The following is a 22638-nucleotide window of genomic DNA, read 5'->3' on the forward strand; positions in this document are numbered from 1 at the left end:
GAATACCTTCTACACTTATCAGAGTCTGGCCTCAAGACCAACTCAGTAAGGAATCACCTTAGTGCGATTAGTGCTTACCATCATCGTGTAGAGGGTAAAGCCATCTCTGGAGAGTCTTTAGTCGTCCGATTTATGAGAGGCTTGCTCTTGTCACGGCCCCCTGTCAAGCCTCCTGCAGTGTCATGGGATCTCAATGTAGTCCTCACCCAGCTGATGAAACCTCCTTTTGAGCCACTGAATTCCTGCCATCTGAAGTACTTGACCTGGAAGGTCATTTTCTTGGTGGCAGTTACTTCAGCTCGTAGAGTCAGTGAGCTTCAAGCCCTAGTAGCTCATGCTCCATATACAAAATTTCATCATAATAGGGTAGTACTCCGCACTCACCCCAAGTTTCTGCAAAAGGTGGTGTCGGAGTTCCATCTTAACCAGTCAATTGTCTTGCCAACATTCTTTCCCAGACCGCATACCCGCCCTGCTGAACGTCAGTTGCACACATTGGACTGCAAGCGAGCTTTGGCCTTCTATCTGGAGCGGACACAGCCCCACAGACAAGTCCGCCCAATTGTTTATTTCCTTCGACCCCAAAAGGAAGGGTCGCTGTCGGGAAACGCACCAACTCCAATTGGCTAGCAGATTGCATTTCCTTCACTTACGCCCAGGCTGGGCTGACTCTTGAGGGTCATGTCACGGCTCATAGTGTCAGAGCCATGGCAGCGTCGGTGGCCCACTTGAAGTCAGCCACTATTGAAGAGATTTGCAAAGCTGCGACGTGGTCATCTGTCCACACATTCACATCTCATTACTGCCTACAGCAGGATACCCGACGTGACAGTCAGTTCGGGCAGTCGGTGCTGCAGAATCTGTTTGGGGTTTAAATCCAACTCCACCCTCCAGGACCCGAATTTATTCTGGTCAGGCTGCACTCTCAGTTAGTTGTTCTTCGTAGGTCAATTTCTGTTATACCCTCGCCATTGCGAGGTTCAATTGACCTGGGTTCTTGTTTTGAGTGAGCCTGAGAGCTAGGGATACCCCAGTCGTGAGAACAAGCAGCCTGCTTGTCCTCGGAGAAAGCGAATGATACATACCTGTAGCAGGTGTTCTCAGAGGACAGCAGGCTGATTGTTCTCACCTACCCTCCCTCCTCCCCTTTGGAGTTGCGTTTTACTCATTAATTTGCTTGTCATTCAACTGAGCGGGAACGGTCGCGCACGGGCGGGAAGACGGCCGCGCATGCGCGGTGGGCGTGCCCTGCGTGCGGGACTGCCCGCGAAGTTTTTGTTCTGGTTGGTGGGGGCTGCCGTGGACGTCAACCCAGTCGTGAGAACAATCAGCCTGCTGTCCTCGGAGAACACCTGCTACAGGTATGTATCATTCGCTTTCTCATCGCTTCAGATTGGCCAAGGCATCTGTTGAATGCGGATCTCCGCCGGATGCTGGTGGAGGCTCCACTTCCTTTGCCTCGAGTTCCGAACCTGTTAGTTCAAGGCCCGGTGACTATGGAGGATCCCTGCCGATTTGGTCTTATGGCCTGGCTCTTGAGAGGGCACAATTGAGAGATAAGGGCTACTCTAACAAGGTCATCTCCACTCTCTTGCAGGCCCACAAGCAGTCTACTTCCGCAGCCTATGCTCGGATAAGGCATAAGTTTGAGGAGTGGTGTGCCCCTAAAGAGGTCACACCCGCATGGGCTACGGTCTCGCTGGTCCTGGACTTTTTGCAGGATGGCTTACAAAAAGGCCTGGCTTACAATTCCCTTCGGGTGCAAGTGGCAGCGTTGGCATGCTACCGAGGGAAAGTCTCTGGCTTATCCCTCGCTGCTCATCCGGACATTGCCTGATTTCTCAGAGGGGCGCTTCGGCTCTGCCTTCCCGTGCGGTTGCCTTGTCCGGCCTGGAACCTGGGGCTGGTTGAAGGCTCTCCAGCGTTTGCCTTTTGAGCCGCTTAAGCGAGTGTCTGAGAAGGATGTAACTCTCAAGACAGTCTTTTCGGTGGCCATGACATCGGCTAGACGCATATCTGAGCTTCAGGCGCTTTCCTGTGGGGACCCTTTTCTGCAGTTCTCAGAGTCCGGGGTGACGGTTCGTACAGTTCCTTCCTTTATGCCTAAGGTGGTTTCAGCGTTTCACCTAAACCAGCCCATTTTTCTACCTTCCTTTTCTAGGGAGGACTTTCCGAATTCCTTTGGGCAATTACATCTTTTGGATGTCCGCAGGGCTCTGTTGCAGTACCTACAGATGTCAAATGACTTCAGGACTTCTGATCTTTTTTTTGTCTTGTTGACAGGTTCTCGATGTGGGTGCCTGGCGTCTAAGGCCACTATAGCCCGTTGGCTCAGAGAAGTCATCTTTTATGCGTATCTGCTTTCAGGGCGGGCTTCCCCTGAAGTGTTTAAAGTGCATTCCACGAGAGCGATTTCCTCCTCTTGGGCTGAAACAGGTGTCTGTCGTGCAGCTACTTGGGCTTCTCAGCTCTCGTTTGTACAGCATTACAGGCTGGATGTGGCAGTGAAGCAGGACACGCATTTTGGAGCGCAGGTACTGGCTCGCGGAGTTGCCTGTTCCCACCCTACGTAAGGAGTGCTTTTGTACATCCCATCAGTTAATGGATTCATCTGCTGTTGATGTCAAGGAAGGGAAAATTAGGTTCTTACCTTGGTAATTTTCTTTCCTTTAGTCACAGCAGATGAATCCATGATCTCTCCCTGTCTGACTTTGTGTTTTTGTTCAGTTCTTTCATGCAGATATTGTATCTCATCAGGAGGAGTTGATGAACAGTTCTTACAATTTCTACATGCTGTTCTATTGCAGGAGGTTGGGTTCGTCCCTCCTTTGTGTGGTTATTGCTCCCGTTCTGGGGCATTTGTTCGCTGTGAGGAAAGTTTGTGACATTACCTTTCTTATTTACTCTGCTTTGGAAGTTTCAAATACTGAAGGCAGATGGGGCTAGCCGTCCAAGGGTCACTGTGGTTCTTCAGTGTTCTCTATCTCCACCTGCTGGTAGGCGGAGACAACCCTATCAGTTAATGGATTCATCTGCTGTGACTAAAGGAAAGAAAATTACAAAGGTAAGAACCTAATTTTCCCTTTAGTGACGGCCTTAAATGAAGAAATATTTGTTCTAAAGGTTTTTCTAGTCCAATCTATTTCCTACAGTGTGTGTAGATAGTTATTTTTGGGAATTGTAACAACCGAGTTAAACACCGTGAGGAACACCAGGGATTGTGGGTCTAGATCATATGTTTTTTGCCTTCACAGCCCCCTCTCCTTTTGAGTCACGCCTTCTAGTACTTGGAGCAGGAGCTAAAGCTGTTTTCTGCAGAGATAGAGTAGACCATAGTTGCTAGATGGCAGGAGATAGTCTGACCATGGTGTTCTTGTGCTCTGCTGAACAGGGCAGCCTCCAAAACAGGAATGATATCAAAGCAGTAGACAGAATAGACAGACTAAGGTCAGGACTAAAAGTTAGATGTGGTTCTGAAATCAAAGAATAGTACAAGTAGTATAGCACTCAGGAATCAACCAAGTGAAATCTATCCAAAGGCAAGGTAGAACAGGAATGCCAAGATTAATATAGGTGTAGGGTGCCAATCAGGAAGATTGCATCACTGTCAATGTAGGAGTGTCTCTTGTGGGCAGTTTGACCCAGTTTGACAGAGGGACTGCCCCACAAGACTGTGAAAACGGATGCATCTCTCATGAGCAAAATTGTTCTTATCCAACAGCGAACAAGGTGGCAATGCACTATAGCAACAATATGGGAGGCATAGTCTCATAACTTCCTGTGTCGGGAAGAAACAGAGTTGTGGGACCTGGGCATTGGACCATGGCATGGTGCTCAAGCCCACTTACCTGTCAGAAAAACAGTTTTGCAGACAGGCTTCGGACTTGTGAATAACTACAATGATAGTGAAGGGAAAAAAAAGTGGGCTGAAGGGCTATGAAGCGGAGTACAAAGATGGTGGTCTCTGGTCACAATGGACTTGTAAAGAGATTTGGCTAGTTTGGCATTGGTTCGGCCATGGTGGGGAGAGGGGAATAGGAACTGGACCTGGTAAAAAGTATGTTTATAAAATCTAAAACTTGTAAACCACTTTTTGCATGTTTGAAATACTGCAAATCTGTTGTGGTTATATTTAGTGGCAATAAAGGTTATAGTCTTTAAAAAAGAAAAAAAGTTTACCTGTGCAGTCATCAGCAATAAATTTTGGTAGAAAGTCTAAATAAAAAAAAAAATCCCCAAAATACAGTTCTTGCTGTTAGTGTTATGGTACATAGTTTCTGTTTGCTGTATACCCTCCCACTTCCCCCCCTCCCAAACCTACCCACCTCTCTACTAACCATAGAGGTACAAAAAAAACCCGCGTGGTTGGAGTCCAACATGGTCCAAATATGTAATACTCAAGCAAAACAATGAGAAGTAAAAGGGATCCAGATGACTTCCCATTTGTGTATCTGATGTCTACACTCTGCTAATAGACACTCCATTTTGCAGATACACCATAGTTTGTTGAACCACTTCACCAATGGAGGAACAGATTGTTGCTTCCAGTGCGCTGTCAAGAGCACTCGGGCAGCACTCATAGCGTGCTTCACCAAAGTGGCCAGAGGAGGTGTTAATCCTGAGACCTTCTTAGGGAAAAAGAAAAAAAACACTGGTGACCAGGGAATGGGATGTCCCAACCACTTCTGCAGTCTGGGTTGAATTGTTTTCAAAAAGCACAGATTCTAACACATGACTACCAGATGTGACCCATTGTACCAAGTTCCCCACAGACCCTCCAACACATGCCCTAGAGGGCTAGATAAATGCGTCGGAGACGAGCAGGCGTTGGGTACCAATGAAATAAAACTTCTACAGCATTTTCTTTGAAAAGTACATAGCGAGACATCTTTGCCAGTGCCCTTTCCAAAACCCCCCATTCATCGTCTCTCAGCTCCAGACCCAGCTCACGCTGCCAATTCCTTCTATGCAAGGTGTAAATTGGGGATTGTGAACATAAGTGTTTATATAAACAGGTTATCAGACCTCTCATGGACTTGGAGTTCTCACATAAGTCTTCCAGAAAGGAATCTTCCCATGAAATTGCAAAGCCAAATGCCATAAAAACAGTGCATGACCTGGCAGCCTGCCGGAAATTACTAAAGACCAACCTGTTCAAAAAGACATACCATAATGATCCTTCATAAATGACCAGACATCAAAACTCTACCAGAACCTGACAGCATCGAACTCTCTATACCTGTTTGCTTCAATCAATTTGTCACTAATGAATGTTAATGCATTACCCCCTTATCTCTCACGCCTGAAATTAACTGTTTACCTAACTTACTTTATAATTTAATTTATGAACTTTAAATGTAATACTACTTTGTATTTCTCATTCTGGAAGTGGTGATCGCCATTACGACATAATGTAAGCCACATTGAGCCTGCAAAAAGGTGGGAAAATGTGGGATACAAATGCAACAAATAAATAAAGCAGATAGGTGATGAGGAGAGGAAATGAAAAATCTGAAGGTAAGCATATCTGTCTTGTGACACAAAAGGAAATTCTTCCGTCAAGGAAAGAAGTTTAACATTGAGTCTTTATCAAAATGTTGGTCCAAGGTCCTTAGAGTACCAACAAGTGAAGACTCCCTGGGCATTATCAGGGTGGAACAGGGGATTGAAGTCTATAGGTGTAAGATGTGACAAGATACGATCCTGGTTTAGAAAGAGACTATCCCAATAGTAAAAGGTAGAGTAGATTGAGGGACACAACCCAGCCCTGTGTCTGTGTTTTACTGGGGAGCCACACAAGAGCTCCCAATGGCCTTTTACCTAAAGAAAATTGTTCCAAATGCACCCATAGTTTGTAAGGATATGCCTGATACCATTCTAAAGCTGCACGCGCTTGAGCTACCCTGTAATACCAGTAAATATTAGGACTCCCAGACTCCCCCCCCCCCCCCCCGCCTCTTGTCTTGATACAAGAAGGAGCGAGGTAAAAGCGGACACTTACCGGATCAAATAAAGCAAGTGACACAATCTTGTAAATTAGAGAAAAATCCCCAGGGCATCCTCAAAGGGGAGGACCTGAAATAAGTAAAGTAGGTGAGGCAAGATATTCATTTTAACAGAGGTGCTGCGACCAAACCAAGAAAGAGCTAGATCTTCCAACGATCCAGATCACGAACGATGGCCCTAAGCAAGACCGAATAGTTAGCAGAGAATAGGTCAGAGTACCGTGGAGTCAGGAAAACCCCCAGATAGTGAATCCCACTTATAGCCCAGTGAAAAGGAAAGGATGCCTGCAATGAGTCCACAAGCTTCATAGGTAAAGTAGCATTTAAAGCCTCCGATTTGTTCATATTGATTTTGAACCTGGAAACTGCAGAGTACTCACCAATGGCTTGCAAAAGATTAAGAAGTGAGGTTAATGGTCGAGTAATAAACAGTACATTGTCCGCAAATAATGCCATTTTTTTGTGTTCCCGACTCACAAGGCAAATGCCAGAGATGTCAAGAATCAACCACACTTTCAATGCAAAAGGTTCCATAACCATTGCAAAGTGCATTGGAGATAAGGGACACCCCTGATGAGTTCCCCTAAACAAAGAAAATGGGGCAGAATTTCCCCCATTAATCCGGAGACATGCTTTAGGAGCGTTATAGAATGCCTGGATCCAGCCACAGTAAAAAGGGCCGATCCCAAAATGCTCCATGACCCAGTACGTAAATGGCCAGTGGACCTTGTCAAAGGCCTTCTCTGCATCTAGACTAAGAAAGCACGTGGGAATCTGGTCACGCATTAAGTATATCAAATCCACGACTCTCCTAATGTTGTCCATGGCTTCACAGTGGGCCACAAACCCCACCTGGTCAGGGTATATAATAGATGGCAAGATGATTGGCCAAGACTTAACATCAGCATTTAGAATGGAGATAGCATGGTATGAGACGCATTCAGTGTGATCTTTATCCAGCTTTGGTATTACCACGATCCAGGCCTCCATCATAGAAGGCGGCAAGGTTGCTCCAGTACGAATCTCGTTGAGTAAATCTGTAAGAAGAGGGGCCAAGTCTGTGCCAAATGTCCTGTAAAATTCATAAGGAAAGCAGTCTAGACCAGGTGATTTCTGAGAGGTGAGTCCTCTAATAACCTATTGAATCTCTAGTGAAGTGACTGGCCTGTCCATATTGGCTTGTTGTGCAGGGATAAGTGAAGGTAGGTTGCAGGATGTTAAGTGCTCTGAAATGGCCTCTTGGCTGGGACAAATCTCTTGTGAGTATAGGGATTGATAGAATGTTTGGAAACGTAGACGTATCTGAGAGGATGTATTCAGTGTCTTGCCTTTGCTATCTCGGATACGTTCAATTGTGTGATCAACCTTTTGTCTATGCAGTCTAATGGCAAGTATACGACCCGCTTTGTTAATAAATTCATAAGAACGCAATTTGTGCTGCTCTTGCTACAGAATTAATTGCTCAGAATAGATGGCATCTAATTGAAGCCTAAGGGCCCGCAATTCCTGCAGTATTTCAGGTGAGCCCTTGTCTTTATGACTAGATTCCAGACGTTGAATTTTATCCAAACAGATTGCGAGCTGTGCCCTTTGGAGATGGTCGCGTCTACTAGTCAATTGTAAGAAGTTCCCCCGAGATACTGCCTACATAGCATACCAGACTATGCTCAAAGGGAGTCTGAGTCTGTTATTTTCCCAAGTATTCTTTTAATAAAGTTCTGTAGCCTCCTACCACCTCAGCTTCCTGCAGCAAGTGAGTATTTAAGGTCCATCGCTTGGCTTTGACTTCCTCCCTAATAATGGAGTCACTGCTGAAAGAAAGGAGAGTTAACTTCCTAGAAGTCAAAGGGTTACAGGATGCAAGGCAACATGGCTTTACCAAAGGAAAATCCTGCCAAACAAATCTCATTGACGACTTTGACTGGGTGACCAAAGAAATGGATGAAGGACGTGCGCTAGATGTAATCTACTTGGATTTCAGCAAAGCCTTTGATACAGTCCCCACCAGAAGGCTCGTGAATAAGCTGAAAGGACTGAACTTAGGGACCAAAAGTGGTGAACTGGATAGGAAACTGGTTGACCGACAGGTGGCAGAGGGTGGTGGTAAATGGAATCCGCTCGGAGGAAAGGAAGGTGAGCAGTGGAGTTCCTCGGGGTCAGTGCTGGGACCTATTCTGTTTAATATATTTGTGAGAGATATTGCTGAAGGGTTGGAAGGAAAGGTTTGCCTTTTTGCAGATGACACGAAGATAGACAATAGAGTGGATACCCTGGAGGGAGTAAAAACAATGAGAAGGGATCTCCAAAAGTTAGAAGAATGGTCGAGGGTCTGGCAGTTAAAATTTAATCACTATATCAGATGCTCTGGGGTATATATAACTGTTCGATTTCTCAATAGATTCCAGTAATTTAATCCAGAAACCCAAATACTTCCTTACTTTTAAATATATATATTTTAATTTGCAAATAGTGCTCAGTATCCAGGCCGCCACTCGAACTGACTAGCAGTTCTAACATATGTGAAGCTCATCCAGCCATCATCGCACCAAAAACCTCCTACCCTGCCTTATAAAGTCTTACTTAAGTGGTATTCTTAGATGAACTCTCAAACGTCGAGAGTTACAGCATAAGTTATCATAAAGCAATCACTTATCTTGTAAGGAGATGGCTGCAGGTATCATAGCGTTCGGTGGCTGCCTGGTGAAATCCGTGAACATAAGTGTAGTGAAAAAAGCGCCTAAAACCATTATTCCCTTGCAATTACTTAGCTCCAGACATGCTGGCATGTTTCGCATGTTTGCGTTGTCAGGGGAACATAAATCTGAAAATAAATCCAGATGAATATCATAATCATGATTCATAAGAGAATCACACTTAATCTTCTCATCAGTATTTCTTATAAGATAACATATGTACAAAGATTATCTTTAACAGACCTGCGATAGGAACTAACCTCTCAACCGGCAAGAGGAACGCCGGTGCATGCGCAGATGCTCGCAACCCACCCCTCCCCTTTCTTTTAAATCCTACAGAAGGTGTGACATGGACCACCAGTCGATCTCCTTGTTTAAACCAGCAGGAATAATCATATGCTACTGATAAATTGTTGCTCTTTATGTATCAGAGTGGATGTTACATCATCACCCATTGTTGAGATGATCTGAAATAGGACAACAAATCAAAGGTCCTTCTCCACATTTTGCATTTGTGTCCGATGGGCAACCAGTGGAGCTTCCATCTTCTGATGACGTAAATTACTGAGATGCTATACGATTCTTAATCATGCGCTTGGTTTGGCCAATATACCATGTCGCACAAGGGCAACGGATCCCATATACCACCTGTGAAGACTTACAGTTAGTGTTACCTCGTAATACAAAATCACGTCCAGTGACAGGATGTTTAATGGTACAAGTCATCCAGGCATACTGACAATATACTTGTGGCATCTATCATGGCTAGCTGCGTTACCAGGGAGCATGCAATTACTCTTATATTTCAGTAGCTCTCCTAGGTTCCATGCTCTAGTGTAAGCAAAGCACACATAAGATGGCACATTGTGTAATTGTAGAAGCGGCCAATGTTTGCAGATAATACTCTTGATGTGCTTAGCTTGTGATAAAAATGGCAACACACAGACCATTCTCTCCTGTTGCCTAACCGTGGTCTCTATTGGTTTTAAGAACCACTATCGGTGAACATTCCGCGCCCTCTTTCAGGCCTTCTTGATCGTATTCTTAGGGTAACCCCTCTGTCTAAATCTGTAATATAAATCTGAAGCATGCTTATTAAACCTCTCGGTAGAATGACAAAGTCTTTTAAGTCTGAGGAACTGCCGCCTCAGTATACCTTCTTTCTGAGACCTAGCATGAAAACTATTATAATGCAAAATGGTATTGGTGTCTGTCGGTTTGCGATACATTTGGGTCTTCAAGCGTCCATGATGTACTTCAATCTGAATGTCCAAAAAATTAATTCGGCTGGGGTCCATTTGAATGTCAAAGGAGATATTTGGGTCACAAGAATTGAGATGTTCAAAAAACACTTGCAGCAATGATGTATCACCGGTCCAAATAAAAAATACATCATCTGTACACTAGAGCACGAAACCTAGGAGAGTTACTGAACTATAAGAGTAATCACATGCTCCCTGGTAACACAACTGGCCATGATAGATGCCACAAGTGTGTATATTGTCAGTATGCCCGGATGACTTCTACCATTAAACATCCTGTCACTGGACGTCATTTTGTATTACGGGGTAACACTAACTGTGAGTCTTCACAGGTGGTTTATAGGATCCATTGCCCTTATGCGAAATGGTATATTGACCAAACCAAGCGCATGATTAAGAATCGTATAGCGGAGCATCTCAGTAATTTACGTCATCAGAAGATGGAAGCTCTACTAGTTGTCCATACACAAGCTCATACTACTAATCCCTCCCCCCATGCCTATTATCTCATTATGCATCCCCTTACGTACTGCATCACACTCGCACTACCAGTATTAGAGATCGACCCTTAAAACCACTCCCCCACATAACACATTTATTCAAAGTCTAAAGCTCACCCCCCCTTCTTCACTTTCCAGCCATTCACCCCCGAATCCACTGTAACTCAAGCAAATTCCATTTGTGGAAGTTCACCCTCGCTATACACAGTACATACAGCACATAGCCAGCAAGTCAAGTTTCTCCCTTCCCGTTAACGCAGGAAAAATAACTCCAATTACTCAGTCATGTTAAGGAAATAAACAGCAAAGTGTGCAGAGAATGTCCAAGTCATGTTTTCGCAGCCGTTGCTGCAACTTTCTCCACGTTCTTCTTAGAAGATGTAGGAACCCTCTGCCATCGCTGAAATTTGGCATTTGTTGCTGGAGCCAACGTATTTGGGTGAGCAGCTGAGATGGCCAGACCCACTGCATGAAGAAGCTTCCAGGCATCCGCCAGAGATTGTACCCAATTATGTTTGCCCTTGTTGTTAGTGTTGTATCCTTATTCTTCTGTAAAATTCACGTATTGTACTTCTCTTCTTTTATAATTCATGTAAGCCACGTGCCTGCATTTGTGGGAAAATGTGGGATAGAAATGAACCATAAATAAACACAACAACCCTAGAAGCATTGTACTCCATGTTGGGCGTCTGCTGGGCACGAGTAAGTATTAGTTCTATATCAGCGAACCTAACAAACCAAGCAACTATGTCTCGTGGCCTGTTGTCAGCACGTTGACCCAAGGATCGATGAACTCTTTCCATTGAGTTGGAGCCGAGCCTAGTTCAGACCCCAGCAGAGTGGCACACAGGGCTCAAATTATGGCCGGAACATCCTCGGTTTGTCCACCCTCTGGCACACCTCGAAATCGGAGATTTTTCTAGCAGCCCCTATTTTCCAAATTGTCCAACTTGCAGGACAAATCCACATACTGCTTACCCAACTCTTGGATGCTGAAGGTACGAGTCGAAATCAATTCTGCATGCTCGTCTAATTTCAGCTCAATATCTTCCATCCTGCCCCCCCTCTGACCTCTGGGAGGTCAGAGCTTAACGTAACTATGCGGTCTAAAATCTCCTCTAGAGGTTTTTAATGTCTGCTTGTATCCCAGATAGGAACTTTCGCAGCTCACTAGAAATACCCTTTTTTGAGGGAGGCAACCGGGATTCTGCTAGGAGTAATACAGAGTCTTAGAAGGGGAAAGCTGCTCCAGTGACACATGGCGCCCTAAGGCCTTACCTCCAGCTTGTCCTGGCGGATGATCCACCTCTTCATAGAAAAAAAAATAAGAGGATTTAGTCATAATCTTAAAGGTTCCACAGACCGATGCTTGCCTTTATTATGAGAAAAAGTGCCAATGGAGGTGGTGGATAGAGCAATTAGTTGTGTGTCTGAAGCGGGACCGAAAGAGCTAGGCTGCCATAATATGCAGTGATGTCACTTCCTCCTTTGTGTTGCTGTTTCTAAGATGGCACCATGATCTGAATGTATATATTTTGTGCGGCAAGCTGTAAAGAAAAACATCTTGGTTCTTTGCTCTGTGTAGACTCCTCAATTGGTGAAGCATTTCATAATGTTTACAATATGTTTAGTATGAACTGGTCTACCGTTCAACCTTGTCTCAAAAACTGCTTACAGCATATCAGTCCCAGATTTCTCACTGTTGAAGTAAATGAAAATTAAGAAAATGAGAGAGGGAAAAATTAAGAACCTTAATTTCAATAACAGCTTACACAAGTTTTATTAAGAATATTTTATATTTCCCTGGTATCATTTTTAAGTTTTTTTTTTTTTTTTTGTTTTAGCCATAAATTATAATGTTCAGTGTGTCATGCACTTGAGCATTATTTTTCAAATGTATCATAACAGAAGAAAGTTTGAGAGCCACTAGGTTAGAGCGATGGGTTGAGAACCAGGGAAGCAAGGATTCATTTCCCACTTCTGCCACTAACAGTACTTGTGACATTGTGCAATACACTTTGAGGCATATTTTCAAAGCACTTAGCCTTCCAAAGTTCCATAGGTTTCTATGGAACTTTGGAAGGCTAAGTGCTTTGAAAATATGCCTCTATATGTTCTATTGCTTCAGGTAATTAGATTGTAAGCTTTATGGGATCATGGAGTGGAGGAGTAGCCTAGTGATTAGAGCTCCGGTCTTGACATCCAGAGGTGGCTGGTTCAAATCCCACTGCTGCTTCTTGTAATCTTGGGCAAGTCACTTAACCCTCTATTACCTCAGGAATAAAATTAGATTGTGAGCCTTCCAAGAACAGAGAAATACCCAAATGTACCGGAATGTAACTCACCTTGAGCTACTATTTGGTAGCTACTACTGAAAAAGGTATGAGGAAAATCCAAATAAATAAAATATTGTATCTGAATACTTAACACCACTTTTCAGTGCTGTACACAATAAATAAATAAATAAATAAATATATATATATATATATATATATATATATATTACTACTATGCATTTTGTATTCATGCGTTTTCATTATTCACATTAAGGCGGTTGAGAATATTGAACCAGCAGCTGCGAGAGAGAGAGAGAGCTGAAAAGGAATCCAAATCAGATGCTTACAACTTTGAAAGTAAGTAATGAAGTACTACCCTGTTTCAACGAAAATAAGACAGTGTCTTATATTAATTTTTGCTCCCAAAGATGCGTTAGGTCTTATTTTCAGGGGATGTCTTATTTTTTCATGAAGAAGAATTCACATTTATTGTTGAACAAAAAAAAATGAACATTTATTATATACTGTAGTATGTTAAGGTGAAAAGGGGATGGGATGGAGATGAGACCAACCTGCCAGCAGCTCTGTTTCACAGTAAGGCAAAAAAAATCACCCTGGGAGACAGCTGTCTAGCCTGTTTCGTTTCACCTCCTGTTGGCATGATCAGGTTTTCCGTTTGCTAATGACTGCCTTTTGAACGGATACCTCCGTTGCAGGCAGCTTGGCAGCGTCAGTGAAAATGCTGTCTGATGTCCCACCAGCCTTCCCTTCGCTCGTTCGTTCCCTCAGTGCCCCCCCTTCTTCTGACGTCATTTCCTTGGGGGCGGGACACAGGGAACGAACGAGCAAAGGGAAGGCTGGTGGGACGTCAGACAGCGTTTTCACTGACGCTGCCTGCAACGGAGGTAAATTTAAATACCGCCAGAGTGCCGGAAATCGGGACGAAAGAGGCTGACTGAGGCGCGCCGCACGGGGCCCCCTTAAGCGTGAGGCCCTATGCGGCCGCCTCGGTCGCCTTGGCTTAAGACCGGCCCTGGGCGGGCATGCTTCCAAACAAAAACTTTGCTAGGTCATACTTTCGGGGGAGGCCTTATATTTAGCAATTCAGCAAAACCTCTACTAGGTCTTATTTTCAGGGGATGTCTTATTTTCGGGGAAACACGGTATGTGTGAGACTTGGGGGGTTTTTGTGGGTTTTTTTGTTTGTTTGGCTTCCAACAATATTTCTGTGATGATCAAGGTTAAATTTAATTTGCGAGAGAGATTCTATACAGACACTGGTATACAAAGTACAATTATAACCCAAATAATATATTTTAAGCAATACTTAAAAACACAGATCAGCAGTTGTGCACACAATACAAGCATTTTGTAAACAGCTAAATATTTCATTTTAACAACATCTCCATTTCTTATCTTTGCATCCATCTGACCTTGCAGAAATGTAAGTTATGGGAAATGGTAATCTGTGGCAAGAGAGGGACTCTCTATAGCATGGGCGGGCAACCTCAGTCCTTGAAGGCTGCAATCCAGTTGGGTTTTCAAGATTTCCTCAATTAATATGCATTAGATCTGTTTGCATACAACAGAGGCTTGCAAATGGTTTCATGCATATTCATTGGGGGAAATCTTGAAAACTCAACTGGGTTGTGGTTGTCAAGGACCAAGGTTGCCCACTCCAGCTCAATAGAATAGGTATTGACAAAGGGACTTGTGTACTTCTCTTCATTTTCTCTGTGCATTGATACCCTAAACTGCAAGGCTGGACAGAAACAAAAGCAGTAATGTGCTTGGTGCATCAACAAGATAAACTCATTTTACATGATATGCAAAACTTTATATGTATACCCGAGTGTGATTTGTGCTGGTCATTTTCAGGGTACAAACCGTAGAAGTCTGCCCAGCACTGTTCTTGTACTAAAAAGTTCTGAAGCTAACGTTGAAGCCCCTTAAAATCTACTCTCTAGCCCATCCATATCTATTCCGTCACAATCAGGCCCTCAGTCCCTGTGCAAGGAAGCCCTGCAACTCTGGAATCTCGTTCTCCTTCACAGATCATCTTTCATTGTCACATACCTTCTGGGCAAACAAAATGTCATAGCAGACATCTTCAGTCTCACGAATGGTCATTGAAAGACCACAGTTATTCTTTCTCTGTTCCAGCGGTGGGGCACTCTGCTGATAGACCTCTTTGCATCCCCACTGAACAACAAATGCAACAGATTTTGCTCAAGGTATCCATCACCAAACAGAGAAGCAGAGGATGCATTCCACATTTCTTGGCAAACTCTTCTTTATCTCTTTCCACTGATTCCACTAATACTGCTAACTCTGCAAAAAGCAAAACAAGAGAACGCACAGATGATTTTGATCATCCCTCACTGGCCACATCAACCGTGGTTTCCAGTGTTACGCAACATGGCGGCACAGCCACCGATTTTTATTACCCCAGCACTCCAGTGTTCTCAGCCAGAGTTCAGGCCGGGTTCTTCATCCAAAATTTGAGATCCCTCAATCTGGCAGCCTGGCTAATTTAGTCCTTAAGCAAAAGCTAGACGTTTTTTTCTCCAGGAGTCCTAAACATCTTGAGGACATCCAGGAAAGCCTCTACTCAGAAATCTTATGGCTCAAAGTGGCGTCAGTTTCAGCAGTGGTGTCTTACAAAGCATATTGATCCCGTATCCTGCTCACTCATCTCTTGGATTACTTTCTCCATCTTCACCAGGCAGGTTTTACATATGCCTCAGTGAGGGTTCATGCTGCAGTCTTGTCAGTCTTTCATGACCCTGTTAATGATATCACTCTGTTCAAACATCTGATAGTGAAACGGTTTCTTCAAGGGTTGCTTCGACTGAATCCTCCTTTCTGTTCCCCTACACAAGCATGGGACCTGAATCTGGTTCTTAAAGTACTAATGCAACAGCCTTTTAAGCTACTGGCTTCAACATCTTTTAAAATATCTCTCGTGGAAGATGGTGTTTTTTAGTGGCTCTCACATCAGCACAGCATATTGGAGAATTGCAAGCCTTAGTACATTATCCTCCTTATACTTAAAGTTTGCATGATAGTAGTGCTGAGGATGCACCCCAAATTCCGTCAGAGGTGGTTTCTGATTTATTTAAATGAAGTCATCACTTTACCAAGTTTTTATCCACTGCCTCATCATAGTTGATGGGACAGACAATTTCATTCCATGAACTGTATTAGACTATTGACTGGTTACTTACAGCGTATATCTTTGCCTAATAGACCTTCTCAATTGTTCATTTCTTAGACCATTCTCTTCTCCGTAGCCGGTCATAAAATGTATGTTATCTAATTGAATTGTAGACTGCATTCACTTTTGTTATGAGACATCGCAGCCTCATCAGTCATTGACCATTCCATGCATTACAGCGTACAGGCTCAGAGCAGTGGCAGCAACGAAAGCTCATTTACAGCGAGCCACCCCCACAAGATGTTTTTTGAGTTGTTAGGTGGATGACTCTGGCTACTTTTACCAAATGTTATTGTATTGATGTGGAGACATCACAAGATTCTTCTTTTGGACAAGCAGTCCTGGCCTCCGGCTTTTGAAACTTCAACTCACCTCCACCTCCGAAGGCATTAGGTAACAGACATCTGTGGTGCCAATCGATACAATATGGTGGGAATTCCCCGCACGCGGGCAGAAGACTTTTCTAGAGTCTTCTCAGCTTGGGACTACCGGGTCAGCTGCGACGCCATGGCATCACCCATTTGTGTGGCTGAAAGATCATTTGTCCACAGAGAATGTCCATTACAGGTAAGCAACTCCACTTTCTGCCCATGCGGCAGCAGAAAATGACAGATGGGAGGCCTCCGGAGCTGGTCTGGAGTAGAGATCGGTAGGTATGGACCCGGGTCTGTGGGAATCCCATGGGGATGGACCCAGGTCCTGAGAGATCCCCGCAGAAGTGGCTCCCGGCACATACCTCGAGGTACCCTGGTGGTCTAGTGGCTTCTTCAGGGCAGGAAACATCCCCCCCCCTCTTTCTTGCTCTCTGCTGCTGCGCTGATCCTCTCCTCTCCTCTTTTAAAATGGCTGCTGAGACTTCCACAAAAGTCTTGCAAGGCTGCCGCTGGAAGTCTTGGCAGCCATTTTAAAAGAACAGAGAGGATCAGCGCTGCGGCAGAGGGCAGGAAAGAGTGGTGATCTTTCCTACCCCGAAGAAGCCACCAGGGTGTCTCAAGCTATGTATTGGAAGGGCACCCAGGATCAGAGGGGAGGTGGATGGATGAGTTGGGAATCGGGATGGTAAAAAGGGCGAGTCTGTTTCCCCTTCCTCGCACCGCTGTCATCACCATAACTCAAAGTGAGCAAACCTATGAGCTACTGTATCCACATTGTCATTCTTTATTGTTGGTGGCATTTTTATTTAATCTCCCTTATTTTTCAAACATGCCAGCTTATTCAGCATAGGGATGTACACAGAGGCATAATGATGGAAATTTTTCATAGATAGAGTAGTAATTTGTTATAAATTGTAATCAGTCTGTCATTTGGAGGGGTTGTTATAGGGACATCCTAGCACTGTTATATTCGTACAGAGATTTTTTTTTTTCTCCTGGTAAAGGGCCACTAAAACAGAAAGCATTTTATGTGAATCAGGTGCTCAACATTCAAAGTTTCTGTCTAGCGATTTACTTATTTTATGACATTTATATCCCTCATTAAACATGAACTAAGTTGAAACCTGGGAGCATTTAAATTTGTTTTCCTGTGCCTTTCATCGAAAGAAAAAGAGTGGAGTTGAACGGGTAGATGTGAAACGTCTGTTCACACTTTCCAAAAATACTAGGACTAGGGGGCATGTGATGAAGCTACAATGTAGTAAATTTAAAACGAATCGGAGAAACTTTTCCTTCACTCAACGTGTAATTAAACTCTGGAATTTGTTGCCAGAGAATGTGGTAAAGGCGGGTAGCTTAGCGGAGTTTAAAAAAGGTTTGGACGGCTTCCTAAAGGAAAAGTCCATAGACCGTTATTAAATGGACTTGGGGAAAATCCACTATTTCTGGGATAAGCAGTATAAAATGTTTTGTACATTTTTGGGATCTTGCCGGGTATCTGTGACCTGGATTGGCCATGGTTGGAAACAGGATGCTGGGCTCGATGGACCTTTGGTCTTTCCCAGTATGGCAATACTTATGTATATGGGAACTTGCTCCTTTTTTGTGAATTGTGGTGTTATATTATAAAAATGCACTTTTTTATTACTACTTTTTCACGGAAATGTATTGAATATTTAGGGAAGGGCTTTTGCCGAAATCTTGTTCAGCATTAGTCTAAATGTGGCAGCATTGTCCAGTTCAGCACACTATTAGCCGCCAAGTTCATACAAAATTATGTTCAGTAGAAAATAAATCTGTTGTCTTGGGCTGCTTGCTATGTGAATATTCCATCACTGTTTCATTATTGCTGCCAAGTATTGCATATTAAGGGCATTTGCGTTAAACTTTATTTTAATTCATTTATCCAGTCCTTTCATGCACGTGGTGAATCCTAATGGTAGTTGAACAGTTAGGTATAAACTGTGTTGTTTCTGACTTAAGAGTAGTTTTGGAATTTGGAATGCTTTGGGTCCTGTGCTTATCTGTACATCTGCTGTCTTAGAATATGGAAGAGAATGATTTGTTACTTTTACTAGTATTTTTACTGCTTATAGAATCTGGCTTTCTTGGGGGGGGGGGTCAAGGTGACTGCGGCACAGCAAGGGCTTAGTGGGCCTGGAGCTGGGATGGAGGAGATTACTTGAGGCGGGAACGTGCTAGATTCCCCATGGGGACGGGCGGGAACGGGCTAGATTCCCCATGGGGACAGACGGGGACAGGTTAGATTCTGGCGGTGATGGGTTGCATTTCTGTCCCTGTGCAACTCTAGTCTGGAGGAGCCACTGCTTCCATTGTATTCAGATATCTCAGTAAGACTGGACAAGTGGTTCTCAGTACCCAGTTGAGGAACTTTAGTTTTATACTGATACCTTGGTGCTCTTTCAGAAACTAATGATACTAAGGTAGGTACAAATGACCTGTGTATATGCAGTGCGCACACTTGTAACAGCTTTGCCTGGAGATTATATAGTAGAAACATTTCTGACGCTTATAAGGGAGCTGTAAAGTCAGAAGAGGTATCATTATAAGTGGACATTATAATATGCAATTATTATAAACTAACATTATTTATTTAGTGTATGTCCAGAGCTAGTGTGATTGAAAACATGATCAACATATGCTTAAAACTTCAATTGGGCTTTCAGGAGTTCAATTTCAATTTGTTTTAGAGCACATTCGTTTTCCTAGTCATGCATAACTTGAACATTGGGGTTCATCATTATTTTACACAATTTTTTGTTTGTCATGATAGTGATTTCTCTTCAGTCCATGAACATGACATTACAGAGCCAATTGAATGAATCTCAAACGAGCCTTGAATTACTGCAGAACAAGAATGAAGAGCTCCTTAAAGTGATAAATGAGCAAAAAGAAGAAAACAAAAAGTTGGCAAATATCATCCAGGAAAAGGAACAAGAGCTGCTTCACAATAAGCAACAAAGTGACATAGATGCTACAAAAGTTAAAATAGGTGAGTGTTCTGAATCTAGGTTGTATTTATTTGGCCTGGTATTTTAGTAATAGAGGTGGAATTCTGAATCTCCTAGCACAGCGATTTCCAACCTGGTATACAAGGACCAATTGGCAAGCCTGGTTTTCAAGGTACCCATTGAGGGGTGATATGATAGAAGTCTACAAAATAATGATGGAATGGAGCAGACAGATGTGAAGCGTTTGTTTACACTTTCTAACAATAATAGAACCAGGGGACATAAGATGAAGCTAGAATGTGGTAGATTTAAAACAAATAGGAGAAAGTTTTTCTTTACTCAGTGCGTAGTTAGACTCTGGAACTCAATTGCTGAGTTTAAAGGGGGTTTGGACAGATTCCTGAAGGAAAAGTCCATTGAACATTATTAATTTAAACTTTTGTTTTGCTTTTGGGTTTTTGCCAGGTTCTTGAAGCCTGGATTGGCCACTGTCGGAGACAGGATACTGGGCTTGATGGGCCCTTGGTCTTTTCCCAGTATGGCGGTGCTTATGTTCATATAAAAGAGATCAGCTTGTATTGCCTCTACCATATGCATGTGTCTCCTGCATATTCATTGTAGATATTCTGAAAACCAGAGTGGTTAGTAGTTGAGGACCGAGTTGAAAACCACTGTTCAGCTGTTCTCCCTGTGTTTTCTCTATCCACCTCAACACCTGTAGAACTCTGCAATTTTAGTTTTTGTCAGCTATGGTACTCCTATGTTTTGCAGCATACAGTCTTCATCTACTGGCAGTCAAATTTTATTCTTCCTCCAAACTTTTGGTCTTTTATCTGTGAATGTATTCATAGTTTTGCCCTTCTTTGTTTTTTGTCCTCCTTCAACATTATTCTGTTTCTTGTCCACTTCTATATTCTGCCCTACGGTGGCAAAAGGAAGCAAGTGACATTTTTATCGAAATTAAGTTAGTCATATATGACTTTGGGGGAAACAGACGCTATACTTTTGATGCTGCTTTTAACTCCTGACCCTTATTCACTTGTTCAGAACCCTTATTTCATCATCCTCACTTTAATATTCCCTTATCTCTTGTTTGTCTGTCCTAATTAGGTTGTAAGCTCTGTCAAGCAGGGACTGTCTCTTCATGTTCAGGTGTACAGCGCTGCGTACATCTAGTAGCGCTATAGAAATGATGAGGAGGAAGAGGAGTATACATGCTTGAACTAAATGCTCTAGAGGGTCCTTTTTGTGAAACTTTACCTGGCAGCATAAACCAATTACTGCAATTCAAAATATGTTTTTCCTGATTTTCCTCCCGAATTTTGCTATTTGCTTCCTTTTGCCATTGGAGGCCAATATTCTTTGCACTAAGTGAGCCATATCCCATTTTCTTATCTTCTGTCACCTTTTGTCTGAATAAACTTTTGTTGGAAACCCAACGTACTTTGTTGTCAGTCTTCACTATAATTTTTAGTCTTCAGACTGTGTTTAACAACTTGGTATTTCTCTTTCATTTTTCTGCATTTAGGGGCGGGTTTACTAATGTGCAGTTTTTTGGGGGGAGGGGGGGGTTTACATACGCTTAATGAACTTTTAAGTGCAAAATCTGAGCAGTAACTGTAGGGGGTATGCCTTGCATTTAGTGCACAGGGCAGACACTTGCTACACAGGCCTGCATTCCATGCCTCTGCACATATCTCAGTATGTTATGTACCTCCAAATCAACTCACCCTCCCCAAACAGTGACCAGACCCAACACAAGACCCCTTCCTCATGATTTACATCCGCTGCTTTTGACACTGTCGATCACAGCATACTTCTTGATACCCTGTCCTCACTTGGATTCCAGGGCTCTGTCCTTTCCTGGTTCTCTTCCTACCTCTCCCTCCGCACCTTTAGTGTTCACTCTGGTGGATCCTCTTCTACTTCTATCCCTCTGCCTGTCGGCGTACCACAGGGTTCTGTTCTTGGTCCCCTCCTCTTTTCTATCTACACTTCTTCCCTTGGTTCATTAATCTCATCCCATGGCTTTTCCTACCATCTCTATGCTGATGACTCGCAAATCTACCTTTCTACCCCTGATATCTCACCTTGCATCCAAACCAAAGTTTCAGCGTGCTTGTCTGACATTGCTGTCTGGATGTCTCAACGCCACCTGAAATTAAATATGACCAAAACCGAGCTTCTCATTTCCCCCCGTTTTCTATTTCTGTTGATGGCTCTCTTATCCCTGTCTCCTCAGCTCGAAACCTTGGGGTCATCTTTGACTCTTCTCTCTCCTTCTCTGCTCATATCCAGCAGATTGCCAAGACCTGTCGTTTCTTTCTTTACAACATCCGTAAAATCCGCCCCTTTCTGTCCGAGCACTCTACCAAAACCCTCATCCACACCCTTGTCACCTCTCGTTTAGACTACTGCAATCTGCTTCTTGCTGGTCTCCCACTTAGTCACCTCTCCCCTCTCCAGTCGGTTCAAAACTCTGCTGCTCGTCTCGTCTTCCGCCAGGGTCGCTTTACTCATACTACCCCTCTCCTCAAGACCCTTCACTGGCTCCCTATCCGTTTTCGAATCCTGTTCAAACTTCTTCTACTAACCTATAAATATACTCACTCTGCTGCTCCCCAGTATCTCTCGACACTCGTCCTTCCCTACACCCCTTCCATGGATAAATCCTTCTTATCTGTTCCCTTCTCCACTACTGCCAACTCCAGACTTTGCACCTTCTGTCTCGCTGCACCCTACGCCTGGAATAAACTTCCTGAGCCCCTATGTCTTGCCCCATCTTTGGCCACCTTTAAATCTAGACTGAGAGCCCACCTCTTTAACATTGCTTTTGACTCGTAACCACTCGCTTCCACCTACCCTCCTCTCTTCCTTCCCGTTCACATTAATTGATTTGATTTGCTTATTTTATTTATTTTTTGTCTATTAGATTGTAAGCTCTTTGAGCAGGGACTGTCTTTCTTCTATGTTTGTGCAGCGCTGCGTACGCCTTGTAGCGCTATAGAAAAGCTAAATAGTAGTCCTCAATACCTCAGCCACTTCGGGGACTCACCCTGGGGGATCCCTGGTAGTCTAGTTGGGCTAGGGTGGTTACAGCCTCCCTCTGCTTCTGCCCCAGAGCTGCATTATATTCAAAATGCTGCTTATAGCAGTAGTTTGTTGTTGTTGTTGTTCCCCCCCCAAGTGGTATTAAGATACGCTATCTACAATCCACATTCGGTGTGCTTACCTCATTGTCTTCATTCATCTTCCTCCTGGATCCTGTTCCTACCTGTGCTAAGTAGCTAGCACAAATTTTTATCACAATGGTTATTTTAACATGTGGCAGCCATGTCA

At 43.6% G+C, this 22638-nt stretch overlaps 1 protein-coding gene across 1 annotated transcript in view; it reads left to right on the forward strand.

The window, feature by feature from the left end:
* The window catches only part of CCDC14 (coiled-coil domain containing 14), an 84659-nt gene that overhangs the window by 46149 nt on the left and 15872 nt on the right, over positions 1 to 22638 (forward strand). Inside the window, exons 10-11 of the mRNA XM_030210436.1 lie at positions 13011 to 13093; positions 19122 to 19340. Of these exons, the coding sequence (XP_030066296.1) occupies positions 13011 to 13093; positions 19122 to 19340 (302 nt within the window). The remainder of the gene's footprint in view (positions 1 to 13010; positions 13094 to 19121; positions 19341 to 22638) is intronic.

This window comes from Microcaecilia unicolor, chromosome 7 (genome assembly GCF_901765095.1).
Source record: "Microcaecilia unicolor chromosome 7, aMicUni1.1, whole genome shotgun sequence".
Taxonomy (NCBI): domain Eukaryota; kingdom Metazoa; phylum Chordata; class Amphibia; order Gymnophiona; family Siphonopidae; genus Microcaecilia; species Microcaecilia unicolor.